Raw genomic sequence first — 22,541 nt, forward strand, 5'->3', positions numbered from 1 at the left:
TAAAGGTTTGGTCTTCAACATCATTACAATGTTCACCTTTTTGTCTTCCGGAACATTACCTTGTTGATGTTATGTTTTTCAAGAACGTTACGTTTTTAACGTTTTCTTCTTCAGAAACATTAAGTTGTGTATGTTTGATCTTCAGCAACATTTTAAGTGTTAATGCTTTAATCTTCAGTAACATTACATTTTCAATGTTTTGATCTTCAGGAACATTTCATTCCTAATGTTTTTGTCTTCACAAACATTGCATTCTTATTGTTTTGATCTTCACTAACAATACATTCAGAATGTTTTGGTCATCAGAACATTACATTATTAAAGTTTTGATCTGCAGGAACATTACATTTGTAAAGTTTGGTATTCGGGAACATTATATTTTTACTGTTTTGGTCTTCAGGAACATCACATTTTTAAATTTTGGTCTTAAGGAACATCACATTTTTAAAGTTTTTGTCTTCAGAAACATTACTTTTTAATATTTGGACTTCAGGAACCTTAAATTGTTAAGCTTTGATCTTCATGAACATTATATTCTAAATGTTTTAGTCTTCAGTAACATTACATTCTTAACATTTTGGTGTTCAGGAACATTACATTCTTAACTTTTTGGTTTTCAGAAACATTAAATTCTTAATGATTTGGTCTTTAGAAACATCACATTCTTAACGTTTTGGTGTTCAGGAACATTACATTCTTAACGATTTGGTTTTCAGAAACATCACATTTTTAACGTTTTGGTGTTCAGGAACATTACATTCTTAACGTTTTGGTTTTCAGAAACATTAAATTCTTAATGATTTGGTCTTTAGAAACATCACATTCTTAACGTTTTGGTGTTCAGGAACATTACATTCTTAACGATTTGGTTTTCAGAAACATCACATTTTTAACGTTTTGGTGTTCAGGAACATTACATTCTTAACGTTTTGGTGTTCAGGAACATTACATTCTTAACGTTTTGGTTTTCAGAAACATTAAATTCTTAATGATTTGGTCTTTAGAAACATCACATTCTTAACGTTTTGGTCTTCAGAAATATTACATTGTTAATTATTTGGTCTTTAGGAATATTACATTGTTAATGTTTTGTACTTCAGGAATAATACATTATTTGTGTCTTGGTTTTCAGAAACATTATATTGTTAATGCTTTGGTCTTCAGGAACATTACATTGTTGACGCTTTGGTCTTCAGGTACATTACCTTGTTCGCGTTTTGGTCTTTAGGAACATCACATTGTTAACGTTTTGGTCTTCAGGAACATTACATTTTTAATGTCTTAGTCTTCAGGGTCTTTACATTTTTAACGTTTTGGTCTCAGGATCATTAGATTGTTGAATATGGATAATTGTCTACCACTTAAAAGGTTTTCTAAAGAGTTAATGTTTTATTTATTTGTAGCATCAGAAGAGACAACGAAATGGAAGCTTGAAAAAACCAGAATTGAAAGAACCTAATGTATTAGAGTAGGTATCTTTCAAAACATGTTTATATGTCTCTTTCTGTTGGGTACTCCTATAAGTTCACCAACTCTAGTTTTCAAATGACATTTTGTTTTGCCCATGTACTTGACCTTACAATCACTACATGTATATTTATTCATCAGCCCTGAATGTAGAATTTTACGTATTTTATAATGGTATCGAAGTGAGTTTTTAATGAGTCTGTATATTGGTCTGGAAGACCTTCAGTTAATTAAACACAGCCACTCATCCACTCATATTCTGAAACTGGTCACAATATTTCATTTAATAATTTATTTGTCATTACTATAGGATCTTCACCACTTGAACTCTACATCAAAGAATATTTCACACTTATCAATTCAAAAAACTCTTCAGAGCTAAAATTATTCAAATTTATCTTCTTAAAACTCAACTGTTTTAACCTTCTATTTATCACTTTTCTTAAATAAATAAACTATTATGGATTCAGTTAATAATGATTCTTTTTAACATAATTTTCAGATGTCATTGAATATGGAATTAGTGTATTCTGAAACAATTTGTTTTTTGTATTTCTTATTTAGAACATGTAAAGAAACAGCTATAATTTGGATTGACCTTTACATGAATAGTAAAGACTTTAATAAAAGGTAGGTTTTACTGTTGAAGAACAATAAAGGTATTACTAAAAGATGGGTATTACTGTTGAAGAACAGTAAAGGTCTTACTAAAAGATATGTCTTACTGTAAAATAGGTATTACTGTTGAAAAACAGTAAAGACCTTACAGAAAGGTAGGTATTATTGTTGAAGAACAGTAAAGGTCTTACTAAATGGTAGGTATTGCTGTTAATGAACAGTTAATGCCTTATTAAGAAGTATTATTTCTGATGAACAGTAAAGACCTTACTAAAAGGTGGGAATTACTGTTGATGAACAATAAAGGTTTTATTGAAAGGTAGGTGTTACTGTTGAAAAACAGTAAAGGTCTTACTAAAGGAAGGTATTAGTGTTGAAGAACAGTAAAGGTCCTACTAAAAGGTAGGTATTACTCTTGAATAACAGTAAAGGTCTTACTAAAAGGAAGGTATTACTGTTGAAGAACAGTAAAGGTCTTACTAAAAGGTAGGTATTACTCTTGAATAACAGTAAAGGTCTTACTAAAAGGAAGGTATTACTGTTGAAGAACAGTAAAGGTCTTACTAAAAGGTAGGTATTATTGTAGTTTAACTGTAAAGGACTTACTATAAGGTAGGTATTATTGTTGATGATCAGTAATACCTACTCTTCAGTAAGGTATTACTGTTGACAAAATATAAATTAAGTACATTAAACATGGGTTTAGCATATAATGCCATATTAAAAATGACATTTATTGCATAAATTTGAAGAACCATCTTAAGAATTTGTAGTATTTACACCTAATCTGCTTATGATGCACAGTAAGATTTAGGAACTTTTGTTTATTTTTCTTCTTAATATTTAAGATGTAGCTTTTTACCTGGAAGATCCAATGTTTTCAACTTCCTTATATCTAGTGGAGCTAATTAATTAAGTTCTGAACACTGCAAGTTCCCCACGAAGATTAAAACCTAAATATTCAAACTGGTTTTCTTATTCAAAACATTACAAGTAAAACAGAATTATGGATTTAGGACTGGACTAACTCTTCCAAAGAAGCCAGTCTTAAATCCATAAACTAACTGTGTATAGTAGTCTATGTAATTAGAATATATATAAAATAAACAGAAACATTCCAACAAACACTATTACTCAATGTAGCCTTATACAAAGAGTAGAGTATATCTGTTTACAGTTTTCACGTCATTAAAACATATAATTGTTTCTTTTTTCAGAATACACATCTTTTTTTACATAATACTTGTACTGAAAGATAAGACACATAAGAACATTGAGAATGTAACATAATAAGTAATTTCCTGATTAATAAAGATAAGAATAAACTAAAAAACAAAACATTCTTCATAAGGGAAATAGAATTGCATGTATTAATTCTTACACTATAACATGTTTTATTTTAAACGATAAACTTGTCTTTCATGTTAACTTTTATTTCAGCCCTGGGCGATTCAGTACATTAGATGCTATAAAGAGAGATTTTGAGAAGAACCAACCAACTATTTTGCGTTTCCTGGTAGCATGTTACTATGCTATTGTCTCTCATTCTGACGTGTTGTGTTATTTCATTATTGTAATCAATCAACTGAAATCTGCAAGTTTGTTGTCTCTACCATTGCCCATTATGGTCTTTCTTTGGGGAACCTTATCTGTTCCAAGGCCTTCCAAGACCTTTTGGATTACCATCATTACTTATACTGAGGTAACCCTTACATGACCTTTTGGATTACTGTCATTACTTATACTAAGGTAGAACTTTTGCATTATAACCGTTACTTAAATTAAGAAGTGTGATGTGAGAGTGAATAGCTGCAATATGCATGTATTATGTCAGAATAGGTTTAACATAAATATGAAGTGAGTCAGACAGTATGCTAAATGATATTATGTAAGAGTATGTTTAATGTAACTATGAAGTGAGTCAGACAGTACACAGGGTGGTATTATGTCATAGTGGGTTTAATATAACAATGAAGTGAATGAGACAGTACATTGGATGGTGTTATGTCGGAGTAGGTTTATAGGTTTAATATAACAATGAAGTGAGTCCAACAGTACAGTGGATAATATTATGCCAGAGTAGGTTTAATATAACAATGAAGTAGGTCAGACAGTACACAGGGTGGTGTTATGTCATAGTGGGTTTAATATAACAATGAAGTGAATGAGACAGTACATTGGATAGTGTTATGTCGGAGTAGGTTTATAGGTTTAATATAACAATGAAGTGAGTCCAACAGTACAGTGGATAATATTATGCCAGAGTAGGTTTAATATAACAATGAAGTGAATGAGACAGTACATTGGATAATATTATGCCAGAGTAGGTTTATAGGTTTAATATAACAATGAAGTGAGTCTGACAATACATTGAGTAGTGTTATGTTAGAGTAGGTTTAATATAACAATGAAGTGAATGAGACAGTACATTGGATGGTGTTATGTCAGAGTAGGTTTAATATAACAATAAAGTTAATCCAACAGTACATGTGATAATATTATGTCAGAGTAGGTTTATAGGTTTAATATAACAGTGAAGCAAGTTAGAAAGTATATTTGGTAGTTTTATGTTAGAGTAGGTTTAATATAACAATGAAGTGAGTAAGACAATACATTGGGTGGTGTTATGTCAGAGTAGGTTTAATATAACAATGAAGTAGGTCAGACAGTACATTTGGTGGTGTTATGTCAGAGTAGGTTTAATATAACAATGAAGTGAGTGAGACAATATATTGGGTGGTGTTATGTCAGAGTAGGTTTAATATAACAATGAAGTAGGTCAGACAGTACATTGGGTGGTGTTATGTCAGAGTAGGTTTAATATAACAATGAAGTTAATCCAACAGTACATGTGATAATATTATGTCAGAGTAGGTTTATAGGTTTAATATAACAGAGAAGCAAGTTAGAAAGTATACTTGGTAGTTTTATGTTAGAGTAGGTTTAATATAACAATGAAGTGAGTAAGACAATACATTGGGTGGTGTTATGTCAGAGTAGGTTTAATATAACAATGAAGTAGGTCAGACAGTACATTTGGTGGTGTTATGTCAGAGTAGGTTTAATATAACAATGAAGTGAGTGAGACAATACATTGGGTGGTGTTATGTCAGAGTAGGTTTAATATAACAATGAAATGAGTAAGACAATACATTGGTGGTTTTATGTCAGAGTAGGTTTAATATAACAATGAAGTAGGTCAGACAGTACATTTGGTGGTGTTATGTTAGAGTAGGTTTAATATAACAATGAAGTGAGTAAGACAATACATTTGGTGGTGTTATGTCAGAGTAGGTTTAATATAACAATGAAGTAGGTCAGACAGTACATTTGGTGGTGTTATGTCAGAGTAGGTTTAATATAACAATGAAGTGAGTGAGACAATATATTGGGTGGTGTTATGCCAGAGTAGGTTTAATATAACAATGAAGTTAATCCAACAGTACAGTGGATAATATTATGCCAGAGTAGGTTTAATATAACAATGAAGTAGGTCAGACAGTACACAGGGTGGTGTTATGTCATAGTGGGTTTAATATAACAATGAAGTGAATGAGACAGTACATTGGATGGTGTTATGTCGGAGTAGGCTTATAGGTTTAATATAACAATGAAGTGAGTCCAACAGTACAGTGAATAATATTATGCCAGAGTAGGTTTAATATAACAATGAAGTGAATGAGACAGTACATTGGATAATATTATGCCAGAGTAGATTTATAGGTTTAATATAACAATGAAGTGAGTCTGACAATACATTGGGTAGTGTTATGTTAGAGTAGGTTTAATATAACAATGAAGTGAATGAGACAGTACATTGGATAATATTATGCCAGAGTAGGTTTATAGGTTTAATATAACAATAAAATGAGTCTCACAATACATTGGGTAGTGTTATGTTAGATTAGGTTTAATATAACAATGAAGTGAATGAGACAGTACATTGGATGGTGTTATGTCGGAGTAGGTTTAATATAACAATAAAGTTAATCCAACAGTACATGTGATAATATTATGTCAGAGTAGGTTTATAGGTTTAATATAACAGTGAAGCAAGTTAGAAAGTATATTTGGTAGTTTTATGTTAGAGTAGGTTTAATATAACAATGAAGTGGGTAAGACAATACATTGGGTGGTGTTATGTCAGAGTAGGTTTAATATAACAATGAAGTAGGTCAGACAGTACATTTGGTGGTGTTATGTCAGAGTAGGTTTAATATAACAATGAAGTGAGTAAGACAATACATTGGGTGGTGTTATGTCAGAGTAGGTTTAATATAACAATGAAGTGAGTAAGACAATACATTGGTGGTTTTATGTCAGAGTAGGTTTAATATAACAATGAAGTAGGTCAGACAGTACATTTGGTGGTGTTATGTTAGAGTAGGTTTAATATAACAATGAAGTAGGTCAGACAGTACATTGGGTGGTGTTATGTCAGAGTAGGTTTAATATAACAATGAAGTAGGTCAGACAGTACATTGGGTGGTGTTATGTCAGAGTAGGTTTAATATAACAATGAACTAGGTCAGACAGTACATTTGGTGGTGTTATGTCAGAGTAGGTTTAATATAACAATGAAGTAGGTCAGACAGTACATTTGGTGGTATTATGTCAGAGTAGGTTTAATATAACAATGAAGTGAGTGAGACAATACATTGGGTGGTTTTATGTCAGAGTAGGTTTAATATAACAATTAAGTAGGTCAGACAATACATTGGGTGGTGTTATGTCGGAGTAGGTTTAATATAACAATGAAGTAGGTCAGACAGTACATTTGGTGGTGTTATGTCAGAGTAGGTTTAATATAACAATGAAGTGAGTGAGACAATACATTGGGTGGTGTTATGTCAGAGTAGGTTTAATATAACAATGAAGTGAGTAAGACAATACATTGGGTGGTGTTATGTCAGAGTAGGTTTAATATAACAATGAAGTAGGTCAGACAGTACATTTGGTGGTGTTATGTCAGAGTAGGTTTAATATAACAATGAAGTGAGTGAGACAATACATTGGGTGGTGTTATGTCAGAGTAGGTTTAATATAACAATGAAGTGAGTCTGACAGTACACAGGGTGGTGTTATGTCATAGTGGGTTTAATATAACAATGAAGTGAGTCCAACAGTACAGTGGATAATATTATGTCAGAGTAGGTTTAATATAACAGTGAAACAAGTTAGAAAGTACATTGGGTAGTGTTATGTCACTCTAAGTTAAACATGATGGGTAGTGCCAAACAGTGTGCTTATCTTAAGAGGTGCATATAGCAGCCACAAATGACTTGTGTATTATGTTATTTTACATTGCCAAAATGTTGTGTCTTAGCTGTATTACAGATTTAACTTTTTACTGTTTAGGTTGTGGTACTCATCAAATACCTGTTCCAGTTTGACTTTTTACTGTTTAGGTTGTGGTACTCATCAAATACCTGTTCCAGTTTGACTTTTACTGTTTAGGTTGTGGTACTCATCAAATACCTGTTCCAGTTTGACTTTTTTACTGTTTAGGTTGTGGTACTCATCAAATACCTGTTCCAGTTTGACTTTTACTGTTTAGGTTGTGGTACTCATCAAATACCTGTTCCAGTTTGACTTTTTACTGTTTAGGTTGTGGTACTCATCAAATACCTGTTCCAGTTTGACTTTTTACTGTTTAGGTTGTGGTACTCATCAAATACCTGTTCCAGTTTGACTTTTTACTGTTTAGGTTGTGGTACTCATCAAATACCTGTTCCAGTTTAACTTTTTACTGTTTAGGTTGTGGTACTCATCAAATACCTGTTCCAGTTTGACTTTTACTGTTTAGGTTGTGGTACTCATCAAATACCTGTTCCAGTTTGACTTTTACTGTTTAGGTTGTGGTACTCATCAAATACCTGTTCCAGTTTGACTTTTTTACTGTTTAGGTTGTGGTACTCATCAAATACCTGTTCCAGTTTGACTTTTACTGTTTAGGTTGTGGTACTCATCAAATACCTGTTCCAGTTTGACTTTTTACTGTTTAGGTTGTGGTACTCATCAAATACCTGTTCCAGTTTGACTTTTTACTGTTTAGGTTGTGGTACTCATCAAATACCTGTTCCAGTTTGACTTTTTACTGTTTAGGTTGTGGTACTCATCAAATACCTGTTCCAGTTTGACTTTTACTGTTTAGGTTGTGGTACTCATCAAATACCTGTTCCAGTTTGACTTTTTTACTGTTTAGGTTGTGGTACTCATCAAATACCTGTTCCAGTTTGACTTTTTACTGTTTAGGTTGTGGTACTCATCAAATACCTGTTCCAGTTCGACTTTTTACTGTTTAGGTTGTGGTACTCATCAAATACCTGTTCCAGTTTGACTTTTTACTGTTTAGGTTGTGGTACTCATCAAATACCTGTTCCAGTTTGACTTTTTCCCTTGGAACGTAGAAACTCATGTCAATGCTCCTTTCTGGGCACCAAGAATTTTGGGCATTGAAAAGAAAAACAACTATGCAGTGTATGATTTGGCCCTTCTTCTTGTAGTTTTCTTCCATCGTTTTGTGTTAAAGGTAAATATCCACTACTAATTTTAATCCAAAAATACCCTACATTTTATAATTTAAATACTCATCAGTAATATCTCAGTGAGGTACAGTGTGAGGGTATTTTGAAATGATCAGGCTCAGTTACTACCTGTTTTATACATGTGAAATATTCGGGTCAGGCCAAGTGGTTAAGGCACTTAACTCATAATCTCAGTGTCACGGGTTCCAATCCCAATCACAACAAATATGGTTGCTCTTGCAGCCTTGGGGGCATTATGATGTCATGGTCAATCCCACTTTTTGTTTGAAAAAGAGTAGCTCAAACGTTGGTAGTGATAACTATCTGTCTTCCCTCTAGTCTTGTGCTGCTAAGTTAGGAATTAGCACAGAGAGTCCTTGTGCACTTTTGCATGAAACTCAAAAACAAACAGAACTTATTCAGTTACGATGCTAAAAATTCAGGTGATATAAGTTACAACTCCAATTTGGAACAAGATGCTTCATGTGAGCTGTAAAAAATTTATTTTTCAGGATAATTAAAGATAAAAATTTCAAGTAATCTTGGCATAATTAAAGATTCATTAAGAAATTATTAATGTAAATACATCCTACTCTAAGTGATTTAAAACAGTTGTCTTACTTTTATGAGCATATTTCAATATCTTCTGAAAATATGTAAAAAAAATGTTAAAATAAATGTCAAGTTCTCTCAAATGTAAGTTTTAATTTTTTTTATTTAGTAAATAATTAATAAATTTTATTCTGCTTACAGCTTTTCTTTGAGAAAGTGTTGTTTAGGCCAAGAAAAGAGTACTGTGTATTAATTATGTGACATATATGTTAGTAAAATGTTGTTTGTGGTATGAGAAGAACACAGGTTATGAATTATATGACAAATATATGTTAGTAAAATATTGTCTAGGTTGTGAGAAATGTATTGGATATTAATTATGTGTCATATATGTCAGTAAAATGTTTATGGTGTGAGTAGAGTACAGCATATGAATTATGGACGTATACAAGGGCTGTTCAAAAAATACGCGGACTGACATCATAAAACAAAATGTACTTTATTTAGAAGTTACAGGTCTGGGACCCCTTCAAAGTACTCTCCTCCCCAACGCACACACTTATCCCAACGGTGTTTCCACTTGTTGAAACAGTCCTGGTATGCTTCTTTTGTAATGTCCTCCAGCTCCTTCGTCGCATTTGCCTTAATCTCGGGAATCGTCTCAAATCTTCTTCCTTTTAAGGGTCTTTTGAGTTTGGGGAACAAGAACATATTGCAAGGAGCAAGGTCAGATGAGTAGGGGGATGGGGAAGAACAGTGATCGAGTGTTTGGCCAAAAACTCACGAGTTCTGAGGCACAAATTTCGCAGCAACGCGGTGCATCTTCAATTTTTCGGTCAAAATCTCGTAACAAGATCCAACTGATATCCCACACACCTCAGCAAGCTCCCTGACAGTCAGACGTCGATTTTCCCGCACCAGGGTGTTGATTTTGTCGACGTGTGGGTCGTCAGTTGACGTGGAAGGACGTCTAGGACGCTTATCATCTTCAATGGACTGTCGACCATCCTTAAAACGTTCATGCCACTTGAAACATGCCGTACACTTCATAGCAACATCACCGTAAACCGTGTTAAGCATAGCAAAAGTTTCAGTCGCAGATTTTCCAAGTTTAACACAAAATTTCACAGCAAGTCGTTGCTCCTTCAGGTCATTCATTCTGAAATCTGCCAAACGAAAAAATCGCACTTCACTTAAAACCGCGTAGCTAATACACAAATGAAGAAATCGGGAAATGGCGTCGTAATCAGCTGATCTGTGCGAACCTAGCGACACCAAGCGGATTCCCATGGAACCAACTGGAGCCGCGCAATTCAAACAGTCCGCGTATTTTTTGAACAGACAGTCTCACAGACATAATAGTTAAAATCATTTTGAAAAACATACACAAATTCCTGGCGCAAATTTTAACCTCTATCATAAACTCTACTAAACATGGATAACTTCACAGTTCTACACATCAATATCCAGGGTGCTCTTGCTTCCAAGAAACATGATATTGAAGATACAACAAGCTCCATAAAACCTGATGTAATTATAATTAGTGAAACTCTCTTATACAACTACCATGGATTTAAACTAAACGGCTACTCCATTATTAGACATGACAGGAAGGATAATAGAGACCCAAACAGAGGTCTTTTATTATTGTATAAGACTGAACTTATAGTTCAGGAACTTACTATCTCTTCCAGTAATGAATCTATAATTATTAATGTAAAAACGCAAAATCATACAGACGTTACTGTGGCGGGCATCTACTGCTCGCCTAGTACAGTGTTAGATGTAAATCTATTGAATATATTGTATAATAGCAACTGTAATCTTATTATTATCAGCGACCTAAACAGTAAACATATAGCATTCAACTGTCGTAGTACAAACGCAAATGGCAATTTACTTTTTCAATTTTTGGATGAATCAAACATGACTTTATTAAACGATGCAACACCGACACATATCTCGTACGCACACGGCACCAGTGAAATACTGGACCTATGCCTGTGTTCGTCAAATATGAGTCGCAAATTCGTAAATTTTCATGTTGGTCACGATATAGATAGTGACCACCTCCCAGTTTGGTGTATCTTCAATCTCACCCCCCACTTAAATAAAATCATAGTGAGAGACCAACTGAACTACAAAAAAGCTAATTGGCCAGTTTTTCAAACTATATTAAATGAAACCTTACCTCCCGAAGTACTACATTTTGCCGCGGACGCATCAGATATAGATGCATACTGTCATATCATCTCTGAGTGTCTAAAACATGCAGCCAACAGTTCGATACCGAAACAAAAACACTTCACAACAACTCATTCGTGGCAACCACATAAAGACATATTACACTTAATTAAAAACAGACGTATACTCCGCAGACAGTACATATAAAATCGCAACCCCACACTTAAAACTCAGATAAACACAATAAGGAATAAAATACGAAACTTAATCAGACAACAGAAACAAGAAAACTGGGACATCTTCTGTTCCGATCTAAATCACAAAACTGATCCTAAACAATTCTGGACACACTTGAAAAGATTTACAAATACAGGAACAACAAACACAGTATATCCACCACTGGAACTGGATGGAGAAACAGCATACACTAACACAGAAAAAGCCGAGATATTTAAAAAACACCTAGAAAACACGTTCAAGACACATCATGAACCAGACATGAACAGATACTTTTATAATACAGTCACAAACTTTATTGATCAAAACAGAAGCATTTTTACACCTAAATTTCCAGTCAACACTATTACACACCAAGAAAAAACAAAAGACTGGAGCACTCATCATCTGATAAAACATATCACTGTAACATAAGTCGTAACTGCTATTAACAACACAAAAAACAAAGCCCCTGGAGAAGATGGTATTCAAGCTATCCTCATAAAACAAGGCACTCAGAGATTATATGAACACCTAACAGCGTTATTTAATCTCTCACTATCAGCTGGATATATCCCCGTTTCTTGGAAGGAAGCAATAATATTAATGTTCCAGAAAGAAGGAAAGCCAGCGAATAAACCAAACAACTACCGCCCGATTAGCTTAACCAGTTGTATTGGCAAAGTATTAGAGAGGATAATTAGTAATCGTCTGTCAGTTTACTTAGAAGAAAATTCAAAATAACCAGAAATTCAAAACGGATTTCGAAAAAAACCGCCAAACTACAGACCACCTGATTCGACTTACAGAATCAATTACCGACAGCTTCAACAAAAAAGAATGCACTGTAGCTTGCTTTCTCGACATTGAGAAAGCATTTGACACAGTGTGGCATAACGGCTTACGACATAGATTGCTTGAAATGGCATTACCCCAGGAAACTATTCGCTGGCTGTCCAACTTCCTGGATAACAGAATGTGTAAAGTAAATGTAAATGGGGCCCACTCAGGGTCCTTTTCACCCGAAGCAGGAGTCCCGCAGGGAGGGGTTGTTAGCCCTATATTATTTATCATTTACGTGAGTAATATGCCTCTGTCGGACCTAAATTTAGGTTATGCATCACAGTTCGCTGACGATGTAGCAGTCTGGAAAAGTGCCCCCACTCCGTCAATAGCAGCAACGAACCTACAACCAGTCCTAAATAACATCGAAGAATACTGCCAGAAATACAGAATCAAAATCAATATTCCAAAAACCCAAGTCATAGTATTCAGCAGACTGAATAAGCTGAAAAAAGATCCACCAAAACTCTATATGAATGGATCACTTTTACTGACTGCTACTTCTGCTAAATTTCTAGGTCTAACCTATGACTCAAAATTACGTGGCTACCACATATTAAAAATGTACTGATACAAATCTGGAAAAGAGCAAACTATGCAAGAAGTCTTTCAGGTAAAATCCAAGGAACATCACCAGACAACATACTTAAAATCTACAAAACGTACATTAGACCAACAATAGAATATGCATCACCTGCCTGGATTAACATAGCACCCACACATGTACAGAAGCTTCAACGTATACAAAATTCAGTACTAACTTCAGCATATAAAGTACCACGTAGCACCTCAACCACATTCATGCACAAGTATGCAAACATAGACACAATATCTGAATATCTCTTGCATAATTCTGTAAAATATTTCAATAAGAATTGGCATAAAAATGACTTAATGTGTGATCTCGACAGATATCACGTACATGATGTAAATGGTCCTAAATACCTCTCCCCTTTTAACATATATTTAAGAAATGTAACACAAGCTGGCCACTATGCACTAGACACTTAGTCCTTGTTTCTTTTATTATTATAATTATTATTTTCTTTTTTCGTTTTTTTGTAATCATTTTTTTTCTCTCCTATTGAATTATCATTCAATTATTGAATAACAATTATTATAATTACTTTCTTTTTTGTGTGTGTGTTACTACAAGTAGTAGTAGCATTCTCTCTATGAAGAAAAAGGAGAAAAAAAATATATATGAAAATACCAAAAAAAAAAAGAAATGAAGGAAAAAAAAACAAAAAAAAATTCTTGTTCGTCCATGCATGGACTGAGCCCTGAAATGGGCCTGCGTATGATGTCATTCTATTACTCTGGCCCAAAGCTTAAAAAAAAAAATAAATAAATAAATAAAAAAAAAAAAAACACCTAAAGACAGACGCTATAATCGTTCGGGAGGGAGGAAGAGGTCAAATGTACCAGACCCTCCTGGGTATTTAACAACATCAATACCCAAATACCGACACAGTGAAACAACAACAACAGACCTTGTATGGTAATTAAACGTTCTTTAGGGTGTGAGAAGAGTACTGTGTATTAATTATGTCACATATATCTTGGTAAAATGTTTTTTATGATGTGAGAAGAACACAGAGTATTAATTATGTGACATATATGTTACTAAAATGTTGTTAATGGTGTGAGAAGAACACAGAGTATTAATTATGTGACATATATGTTACTAAAATGTTGTTAATGGTGTGAGAAGAACACAGGGTATTAATTATGTGACATATATGTTACTAAAATGTTGTTAATGGTGTGAGAAGAACACAGGGTATAAATTATGTGACATATATGTTACTAAAATGTTGTTAATGGTGTGAGAAGAACACAGAGTATTAATTATGTGACATATATGTTACTAAAATGTTGTTAATGGTGTGAGAAGAACACAGAGTATTAATTATGTGACATATACGTTACTAAAATGTTGTTTATGGTGTGAGAAGAACACAGGGTATAAATTATGTGGCATATATTAGTAAAATGTTCTTTATTGTGTGAGAAGAACACAGAGTATTAATTATGTGACATATATGTTACTAAAATGTTGTTAATGGTGTGAGAAGAACACAGGGTATGAATTATGTGGCATATGTTAGTAAAATGTTCTTTATTGTGTGAGAAGTGAGAACAGTTTTGGAAAGATAAAAGCTGTGTTTCATAAGGAACCTAGCACATTGATTGTGATATCTAGAGTTTAGGATTGTGGAAAGATGAAGAGAATGCTCAGAGTTCTTCTAGAGAAGTCTTGGATGAGAAATCTAATGTTTTATCTTCGGAACTGATGGCAGACAGACCTGAGTCAGACAGAGACTGGTTGGTATGTTTTGCACTTTTATATGTTCTGTTTTAGTAATTCCAGATTTCAATTTTATTGATTATTGAAATATAAATAATAAAGTTGTCAAAGGGTTTAGGTCAAGAAGATATTAATATGTTAAATGAAAAGTGTTCAAGAAAGTGGTAAATGTTGGATTTCAGGCCTCTTATGGTACATACTGTAAGACAACTGACAAGTGAATTATACATTATGTTAGGACAAGTTGTGTGCTCTCTCACAAAAGTCGTGGATTGTAGTTTCATTCCTTAACGTTTTATTTTACACTTATTCCCCCTAGACACTCGGTGTTAAGTCTGAGGCTTTATGATATTAAACATCAGGTCCTGATGTTTGAGATGATGGGCACAGCAAAGATAGCCTATTGTGCATCTTTTGTTTAACATCAAACAAACAAAACATTTGAACATTTAACGTTATACACTCCATACTTCTCAATGTGAAATGTTTTCTCGTAATGAAAAGCATTTTTCTTATGCTGCTACTTATTAACCACAACATGAAAGGTTTAAACAATGAGCTAAATAAATAATAACATACCTTAACTTAAGTGTTAAAAGACAAAGTGTGTTATTATAATTGTGGTAAATAGTTGATGTAAATTCCATGTTAGTAATTATGGTATAATGTTATCAACCTTAAGTTAGTTCAATCTCAAGAGTTATACTGTTAAGGCAAATGGTGAAAGACACATCTCACATGTTTATTGTTTTACATTATTTACAAGTTAGTGTTACAGTTGAACTACTAATGATGTAATATCACATGCATTTGTCCATCTCTAAAGCTATATGTAATTAATTTCCAACAGCTTGTTTGTGTAGAAGGCCAGAAAGCGATGCAACAAGAAGCAACAGACAGAAAGACTGATGAAACAGGTAGAAGTCAAGACAGTGAAGATCTTTTAGGGTCCATTAATCAGTATGGTGACGTATGTAAGCCAGGTAATTATTAATAACTTCTTTTACAACATGTCAGGAAGACTTATAATTCAAAGTTCTTGAAGCAAAATGTACTTGATGCTGCCATGAAGAAGCAGTTTAGTAGTTGACACTGCCTTAGGGTAAACATTTGTTGTTTATATTACCTCTTAGTGAAAGTTTCTTAGATGATGATGTTTTAACTAGGAGGTTTTGGCTGATGGTGACTTAGCCAGAAGGTTTGTGGCTGATGGTGCCTTAGTCAGAAGGTTTGTGGCTGATAGTGTCTTAGCTAGAAGGTTTACACCTGATTGTGTCTTAGCCAGGATGCTTGTGATTGATGGTGTCTTAACCAGGAGGTTTATGGCTCATGCTTTCTGAATCAGAAGGTTTGTGGCTGACGATGTCTTAGTCAGGAAGTTTGTAGACAATGGTGTCTTAACCAGTAGGATTTTACCTTATGGTGTCTTAACCAGGAAGTTTATGGATGATGTTGTTTTAACCAAAAGGTTTGTGGGCGATGGTGTAATAATCATAAGGCTTGTGGACAATTGTGTATTAACCAGGATATTTGCCAATGATAGTGTTTTAACTAGGAAATTCGTGGATGATGGTGTCTTAATCAAAAGGTTTGTGGACAGTTGCATGCCAGCCAGGATGTTTGTGGATGATAGTGTTTTAGCTAGGAAATTCATGGCTGATGTTGTCTTAACTAGGAAGTTTATGGATGATGGTGGCTTAATCAAAAAATTTGTGGATGATGGTGTCTTAACCAAGAGATTTGTGGCTGATGATATCTTAACAGAAAGTTTTGTAGTTAATTGTGTCTGTTATTGACAGTATCTAAATTATTATTAGTTGATAGTAGACATTAATGATGATTTTATTATTTCTATTAAACAGAATGGTCAGTTCATTTTCTATTAAACAAAATGGTCAGTTCACATTTCTATTAAACAAAATAATCAGTTCACATTTCTATTAAACAAAATTGTCAGTTTACATTTCTATTAAACAAAATGGTCAGTTCACATTTCTATTAAACAAAATGGTCAGTTCACATTTCTATTAAACAAAATAGTCAGTTCACATTTCTATTAAACAAAATGGTCAGTTCACATTTCTATTAAACAAAATAGTCAGTTCACATTTCTATTAAACAAAATAGTCAGTTTACATTTCTATTAAACAAAATGGTCAGTTTACATTTCTATTAAACAAAATGGTCAGTTTACATTTCTATTAAACAAAATGGTCAGTTCACATTTCTATTAAACAAAATGGTCAGTTCACATTTCTATTAAACAAAATGGTCAGGTGTTCTCTAAAATAAATTGATTAATTTGATAAGTGCACAGTTGCAAATATACTTGTTGGTATAAATGTTTATTCACAAGTACTCACTTATTTAACTGCATACATAAACAGAATTTCATGTTACATGTCTTGTTGAATAGGTTTAACAAGAATTGTTCTTAACTTAGTTATAACTATAGTTTTGGAAGACACTGTATCTCCAACTAAAATATTACTTTTTGATTCTAGATGAACAAAAATCAGAAGATAGAAAAACATCTTCAAATTTGTGAGTTCTCTTAGCTTAAATTCTTTTATACTATTAACAAATGGTTTGTATAATTGTGTTCTGGTAAGGGGGTTTAGCAGAGTTTGTTTGAATAAACTATTTATACTTGAATAATAAAAATGGGGAACCTTTAATGTTATGTAGTTTTCATACAACTTATGAAACTTATTTCATAACTTATTTGTTAGTATGATTTGTCTAGTCACATCTTATTTACAAGTTTAATACTGAAATTTATTTTGATGTAAAATGTTTTCAGATATGCAGTAAGATGTTTTCTTACTACACAGAAAAGCTATCATTACCTATTTATTTTATTATGTTGAAGCTTTGTTGTTGTTTTTAATCTAGATATTTCTAGAGGTTTGTATCATTGAATGTTTGGAGGGAGAGTTAATGTAACATGACTGATGTGACTTAACATCTTAAATTTAGACCAAACTTTTTAAACGGTTTGAACAGTATAAAATCCAACTTACACTTTAATTGATTTATTATTAACTATTGAGTTAATACATTTATCACTTTGTCTGTTACTTTCAGCCAGTTAGTCAATTTGCAGATTCTGAGTTTATGTCTTGGTGATTACAAGAGCAAATTAGAAAGTAAATGCTTTTTTGGTATGATTTTGTAAGCTAGATCAATGTTTCAGTGCATATTAAGTTAGTATGTAAAATACCCATAGTAGAGGAAACAAAATGTTTTTGTAAGCTAGATCTATGTTTCAGTGCATATTAAGTTAGTATGTAAAATACCCATAGTAGAGGAAACAAAATGATTTTGTAAGCTAGATCTATGTTTCAGTACATATTAAGTTAGTATGTGTAATACCCATAGTAGAGGAAACAAACTGTTTTTGTAAGCTAGATCTATGTTTCAGTACATATTAAGTTAGTATGTGTAATACCCATAGTAGAGGAAACAAAATGTTTTTGTAAGCTAGATCTATGTTTCAGTGCATATTAAGTTAGTATGTGAAATACCCATAGTAGAGGAAACAAAATGTTTTTGTAAGCTAGATCTATGTTTCAGTGTATATTAAGTTAGTATGTAAAATACCCATAGTAGAGGAAACAAAATGTTTTTGTAACCTAGATCTATGTTTCAGTACATATTAAGTTAGTATGTGAAATACCCATAGTAGAGGAAACAAAATGTTTTTGTAAGCTAGATCAATGTTTCAGTGCATATTAAGTTAGTATGTAAAATACCCATAGTAGAGGAAACAAAATGTTTTTGTAAGCTAGATCTATGTTTCAGTGCACATTAAGTTAGTATGTGTAATACCCATAGTAGAGGAAACAAAATGTTTTTGTAAGCTAGATCTATGTTTCAGTGCACATTAAGTTAGTATGTGTAATACCCATAGTAGAGGAAACAAAATGTTTTTGTAAGCTAGATCTATGTTTCAGTACATATTAAGTTAGTATGTGTAATACCCATAGTAGAGGAAACAAAATGTTTTTGTAAGCTAGATCTATGTTTCAGTGCATATTAAGTTAGTATGTGTAATACCCATAGTAGAGGAAACAAAATGTTTTTGTAAGCTAGATCTATGTTTCAGTGCATATTAAGTTAGTATGTGTAATACCCATAGTAGAGGAAACAAAATGTTTTTGTAAGCTAGATCAATGTTTCAGTGCATATTAAGTTAGTATGTGAAATACCCATAGAAGAGGAAACAAAATGTTTTTGTTGAGTTTGAATATTTGTTTTGGCAAATAATCTAAACGAATTTTCTGAAAAAAAAGAAAATGTTACAAGAATATATTGAAGTAGCTTGCAGTTGTTTTCAAGTAGAAATTATCTGTTAAAGGTATTTATACAAACAGGTTCAGTTATTTCCTTCAATAAAAGCTTTTTTTTTAATTTTACAGTTGTAGAGGGCTTTTCAGAAAGTTTTTTGTGAACCTGCTGAGTCCAGAGTATCGGGTAACTGTGGATGTATATGCACTTATGTTTCTCTGTGAATTTGTCAACTTCTTAATAGTTGTGTTTGGATACTGGGCATTTGGTGTAAGTACAAACAGCCTCACAGTTTATGTACATTTTTTGGGGGGCATGCTAACTTGACTATTTATCTAACAAACCTGTTGATATTTAGACATTATACAAAATATTGAAAACAGTAGAAAGTTTTAATGGAAGAGTTATCTTTGTACATAAACAGACTAACCTGACAGAAGTAAGAATTTCTTGTTACATTTAATTAGTAACTGGAAAAATTGCATAAAACATTTTTCAAATTATAAGCCTCATAATAAAACAAGGATTAATTATTAAATTGAAATAAATATTTTATACGTCAGTAATAAGTTTTAAATTAAATGATTACGTAGATGTAAACAGGGCTGTTTTTATCATTCTTATAGTTGAAATGTAGCATCTACAAAAGCTATATTTAAATTACAGTCTTCAGGTGGTGAAAAATTTCAGATTAACTGTTTATCTTATTGAAACCTTGAGAATTATAAATAAAGAGTGTTTATGAAACTAAACATGTTATAATAAAAATTCAGTTTTCCTTGCATACCTAATTCATAACTGTTTAATAAATTAGAAAATTTCTTTATATTTGTTATGTCTAGACTGATAGAGCTGATGGAGGTGTTGCTTCATATGTCGAAGAAAACAAGGTATGCCAACCTATCCTGTTTAGTGTTATATGTTGAGGAAAACAAAGTGCAAAATACCTGTTATGTTTATTGCTACATGTCGAAGAAAACAAGGTATGTCAACCTATCCTGTGTAGTGTTATATGTTGAAGAAAACAAAGTGCAAAATACCTATTATGTTTATTGTTATATGTTGAAGAAAACAAGGTATGTCAACCTATCCTGTTTAGTGTTATATGTTGAGGAAAACAAAGTGCAAAATACCTATTATGTTTATTGCTACATGTTGATGAAAACGAGGTATGTCAACCTATCCCGTTTAGTGTTATATGTTGAAGAAAATAAAGTGCAAAATACTTATTATATTTATTGTTATATGTTGAAGAAAACAAGGTATGTCAACCTATCCCGTTTAGTGTTATATGTTGAAGAAAATAAAGTGCAAAATACCTATTATGTTTATCGTTATATGTTGAAGAAAACAAGGTATGTCAACCTATTCTGTTTAGTGTTATATGTTGAAGAAAACAAAGTGCAAAATACCTATTATGTTTATTGTTATATGTTGAAGAAAACAAGGTATGCCAACCTATCCTGTTTAGTGTTATATGTTGAAGAAAACAAAGTGCAAAATACCTATTATGTTTATTGTTATATGTTGAAGAAAACAAGGTATGCCAACCTATCCTGTTTAGTGTTATATGTTGAAGAAAACAAAGTGCAAAATACCTATTATGTTTATTGTTATATGTTGAAGAAAACAAAGTGCAAAATACCTATTATGTTTATTGTTATATGTTGAAGAAAACAAGGTATGCCAACCTATCCTGTTTAGTGTTATATGTTGAAGAAAACAAAGTGCAAAATACCTATTATGTTTATTGTTATATGTTGAAGAAAACAAGGTGCAAAATACCTATTATGTTTATTGTTATATGTTGAAGAAAACAAAGTGCAAAATACCTATTATGTTTATTGCTATATGTTGAAGAAAACGAGGTGTGTCAACCTATCCTGTTTAGTGTTATATGTTGAGGAAAACAAAGTGCAAAATACCTATTATGTTTATTGTTATATGTTGAAGAAAACAAGGTATGCCAACCTATCCTGTTTAGTGTTATATGTTGAAGAAAACAAAGTGCAAAATACCTATTATGTTTATTGCTATATGTTGAAGAAAACAAGGTATGCCAACCTATCCTGTTTAGTGTTATATGTTGAAGAAAACAAAGTGCAAAATACCTATTATGTTTATTGCTATATGTTGAAGAAAACAAGGTATGCCAACCTATCCTGTTTAGTGTTATATGTTGAGGAAAACAAAGTGCAAAATACCTATTATGTTTATTGCTATATGTTGAAGAAAACAAGGTATGCCAACCTATCCTGTTTAGTGTTATATGTTGAGGAAAACAAGGTGCAAAATACCTATTATGTTTATTGTTACATGTTGAAGAAAACAAGGTATGTCAACCTATCCTGTTTAGTGTTATATGTTGAAGAAAACAAAGTGCAAAATACCTATTATGTTTATTGCTATATGTTGAAGAAAACGAGGTACAGCCAACCTGTCCTGTTTAGTGTTATATGTTGAAGAAAACAAAGTGCAAAATACCTATTATGTTTATTGCTATATGTTGAAGAAAACAAGGTATGCCAACCTATCCTGTTTAGTGTTATATGTTGAAGAAAACAAAGTGCAAAATACCTATTATGTTTATTGCTATATGTTGAAGAAAACGAGGTGTGTCAACCTATCCTGTTTAGTGTTATATGTTGAAGAAAACAAAGTGCAAAATACCTATTATGTTTATTGCTATATGTTGAGGAAAACAAGGTACAGCCAACCTGTCTTTTTGTGTTCTAAAAAAAACTTGAATCATTTCAGTCTATTTTAATGCATATTGTAAGTACATTAGAAATCATGTGAGTTTATAATTTAACTTTAATGTGATTTAGTTTATTCTATTGTAAGAGATCCTATACATCATGTGAGTTGCTAGTCTAACATCAACTTGCCTGGGTTCAGTCTCTTCTAAGAGATTCTCTTCATGATACAATACATGTAAACATTCTAAGCTATTATCTAACATCAACTTGACTGGGTTCAGTCTCTTCTAGGATATTCTCTTCATGATACAATACGTGTAAACATTCTAAGCTATTATCTTTCCCTGATAATGTTAAGTGTTCGCTATTCATGATAAAATCATCTTTAAGAAGTAAGTTTTAAATATTGTTCAATATCTCCAGGTTCCTGTTCCTTTCCTGATAATGTTAATAGCTCAGTTTGCTCTGATTGTGATTGATCGAGCTCTCTACCTTTGTAAGTGTATCTTGGGAAAACTCATCTTTAAGAAGTAAGTTTTAAATATTGTTCAATATCCCCAGGTTCCTGTTCCTTTCCTGATAATGTTAATTGCTCAGTTTGCTCTGATTGTGATTGATCGAGCTCTCTACCTTCGTAAGTGTATCTTGGGAAAACTCATCTTTAAGAAGTAAGTTTTAAATATTGTTCAATATCTCCAGGTTCCTGTTCCTTTCCTGATAATGTTAATTGCTCAGTTTGCTCTGATTGTGATTGATCGAGCTCTCTACCTTCGTAAGTGTATCTTGGGAAAACTCATCTTTAAGAAGTAAGTTTTAAATATTGTTCAATATCCC

General features: G+C 32.4%; 1 protein-coding gene and 1 pseudogene across 2 annotated transcripts in view; both read left to right on the forward strand.

The window, feature by feature from the left end:
- The window catches only part of LOC143235811 (piezo-type mechanosensitive ion channel component 2-like), a 97,874-nt pseudogene that overhangs the window by 59,413 nt on the left and 15,920 nt on the right, over positions 1-22,541 (forward strand). The window contains exons 20-24 of the transcript XR_013019376.1: positions 1,404-1,468; positions 2,032-2,097; positions 3,526-3,787; positions 8,441-8,617; positions 22,407-22,479. The product of XR_013019376.1 is annotated as a piezo-type mechanosensitive ion channel component 2-like (transcript). The remainder of the gene's footprint in view (positions 1-1,403; positions 1,469-2,031; positions 2,098-3,525; positions 3,788-8,440; positions 8,618-22,406; positions 22,480-22,541) is intronic.
- Positions 8,381-22,434, forward strand: LOC143234797 (piezo-type mechanosensitive ion channel component-like). The gene is made up of 7 exons (XM_076472432.1): positions 8,381-8,617; positions 14,614-14,739; positions 15,569-15,701; positions 17,223-17,262; positions 19,140-19,278; positions 19,851-19,898; positions 22,131-22,434. Exons 2-7 carry the CDS (start codon positions 14,704-14,706, stop codon positions 22,239-22,241), a joined length of 507 nt encoding a protein of 168 aa, XP_076328547.1. The 5' UTR covers positions 8,381-8,617; positions 14,614-14,703; the 3' UTR covers positions 22,242-22,434.

Source organism: Tachypleus tridentatus, chromosome 12, assembly GCF_004210375.1.
Source record: "Tachypleus tridentatus isolate NWPU-2018 chromosome 12, ASM421037v1, whole genome shotgun sequence".
NCBI classification, from domain to species: Eukaryota; Metazoa; Arthropoda; class Merostomata; order Xiphosura; family Limulidae; genus Tachypleus; species Tachypleus tridentatus.

Excerpts from the sequence above, each read along its gene's own strand:
- LOC143234797 (XM_076472432.1), top strand. The coding sequence starts at position 14,704 with ATGGCAGACAGACCTGAGTCAGACAGAGACTGGTTG. Across the intron at positions 15,702-17,222 it reads TGGTGACGTATGTAAGCCAG|ATGAACAAAAATCAGAAGAT; the intron begins GTAATTATTAAT and ends TTTTGATTCTAG. Across the intron at positions 19,279-19,850 it reads TTGGATACTGGGCATTTGGT|ACTGATAGAGCTGATGGAGG; the intron begins GTAAGTACAAAC and ends TGTTATGTCTAG.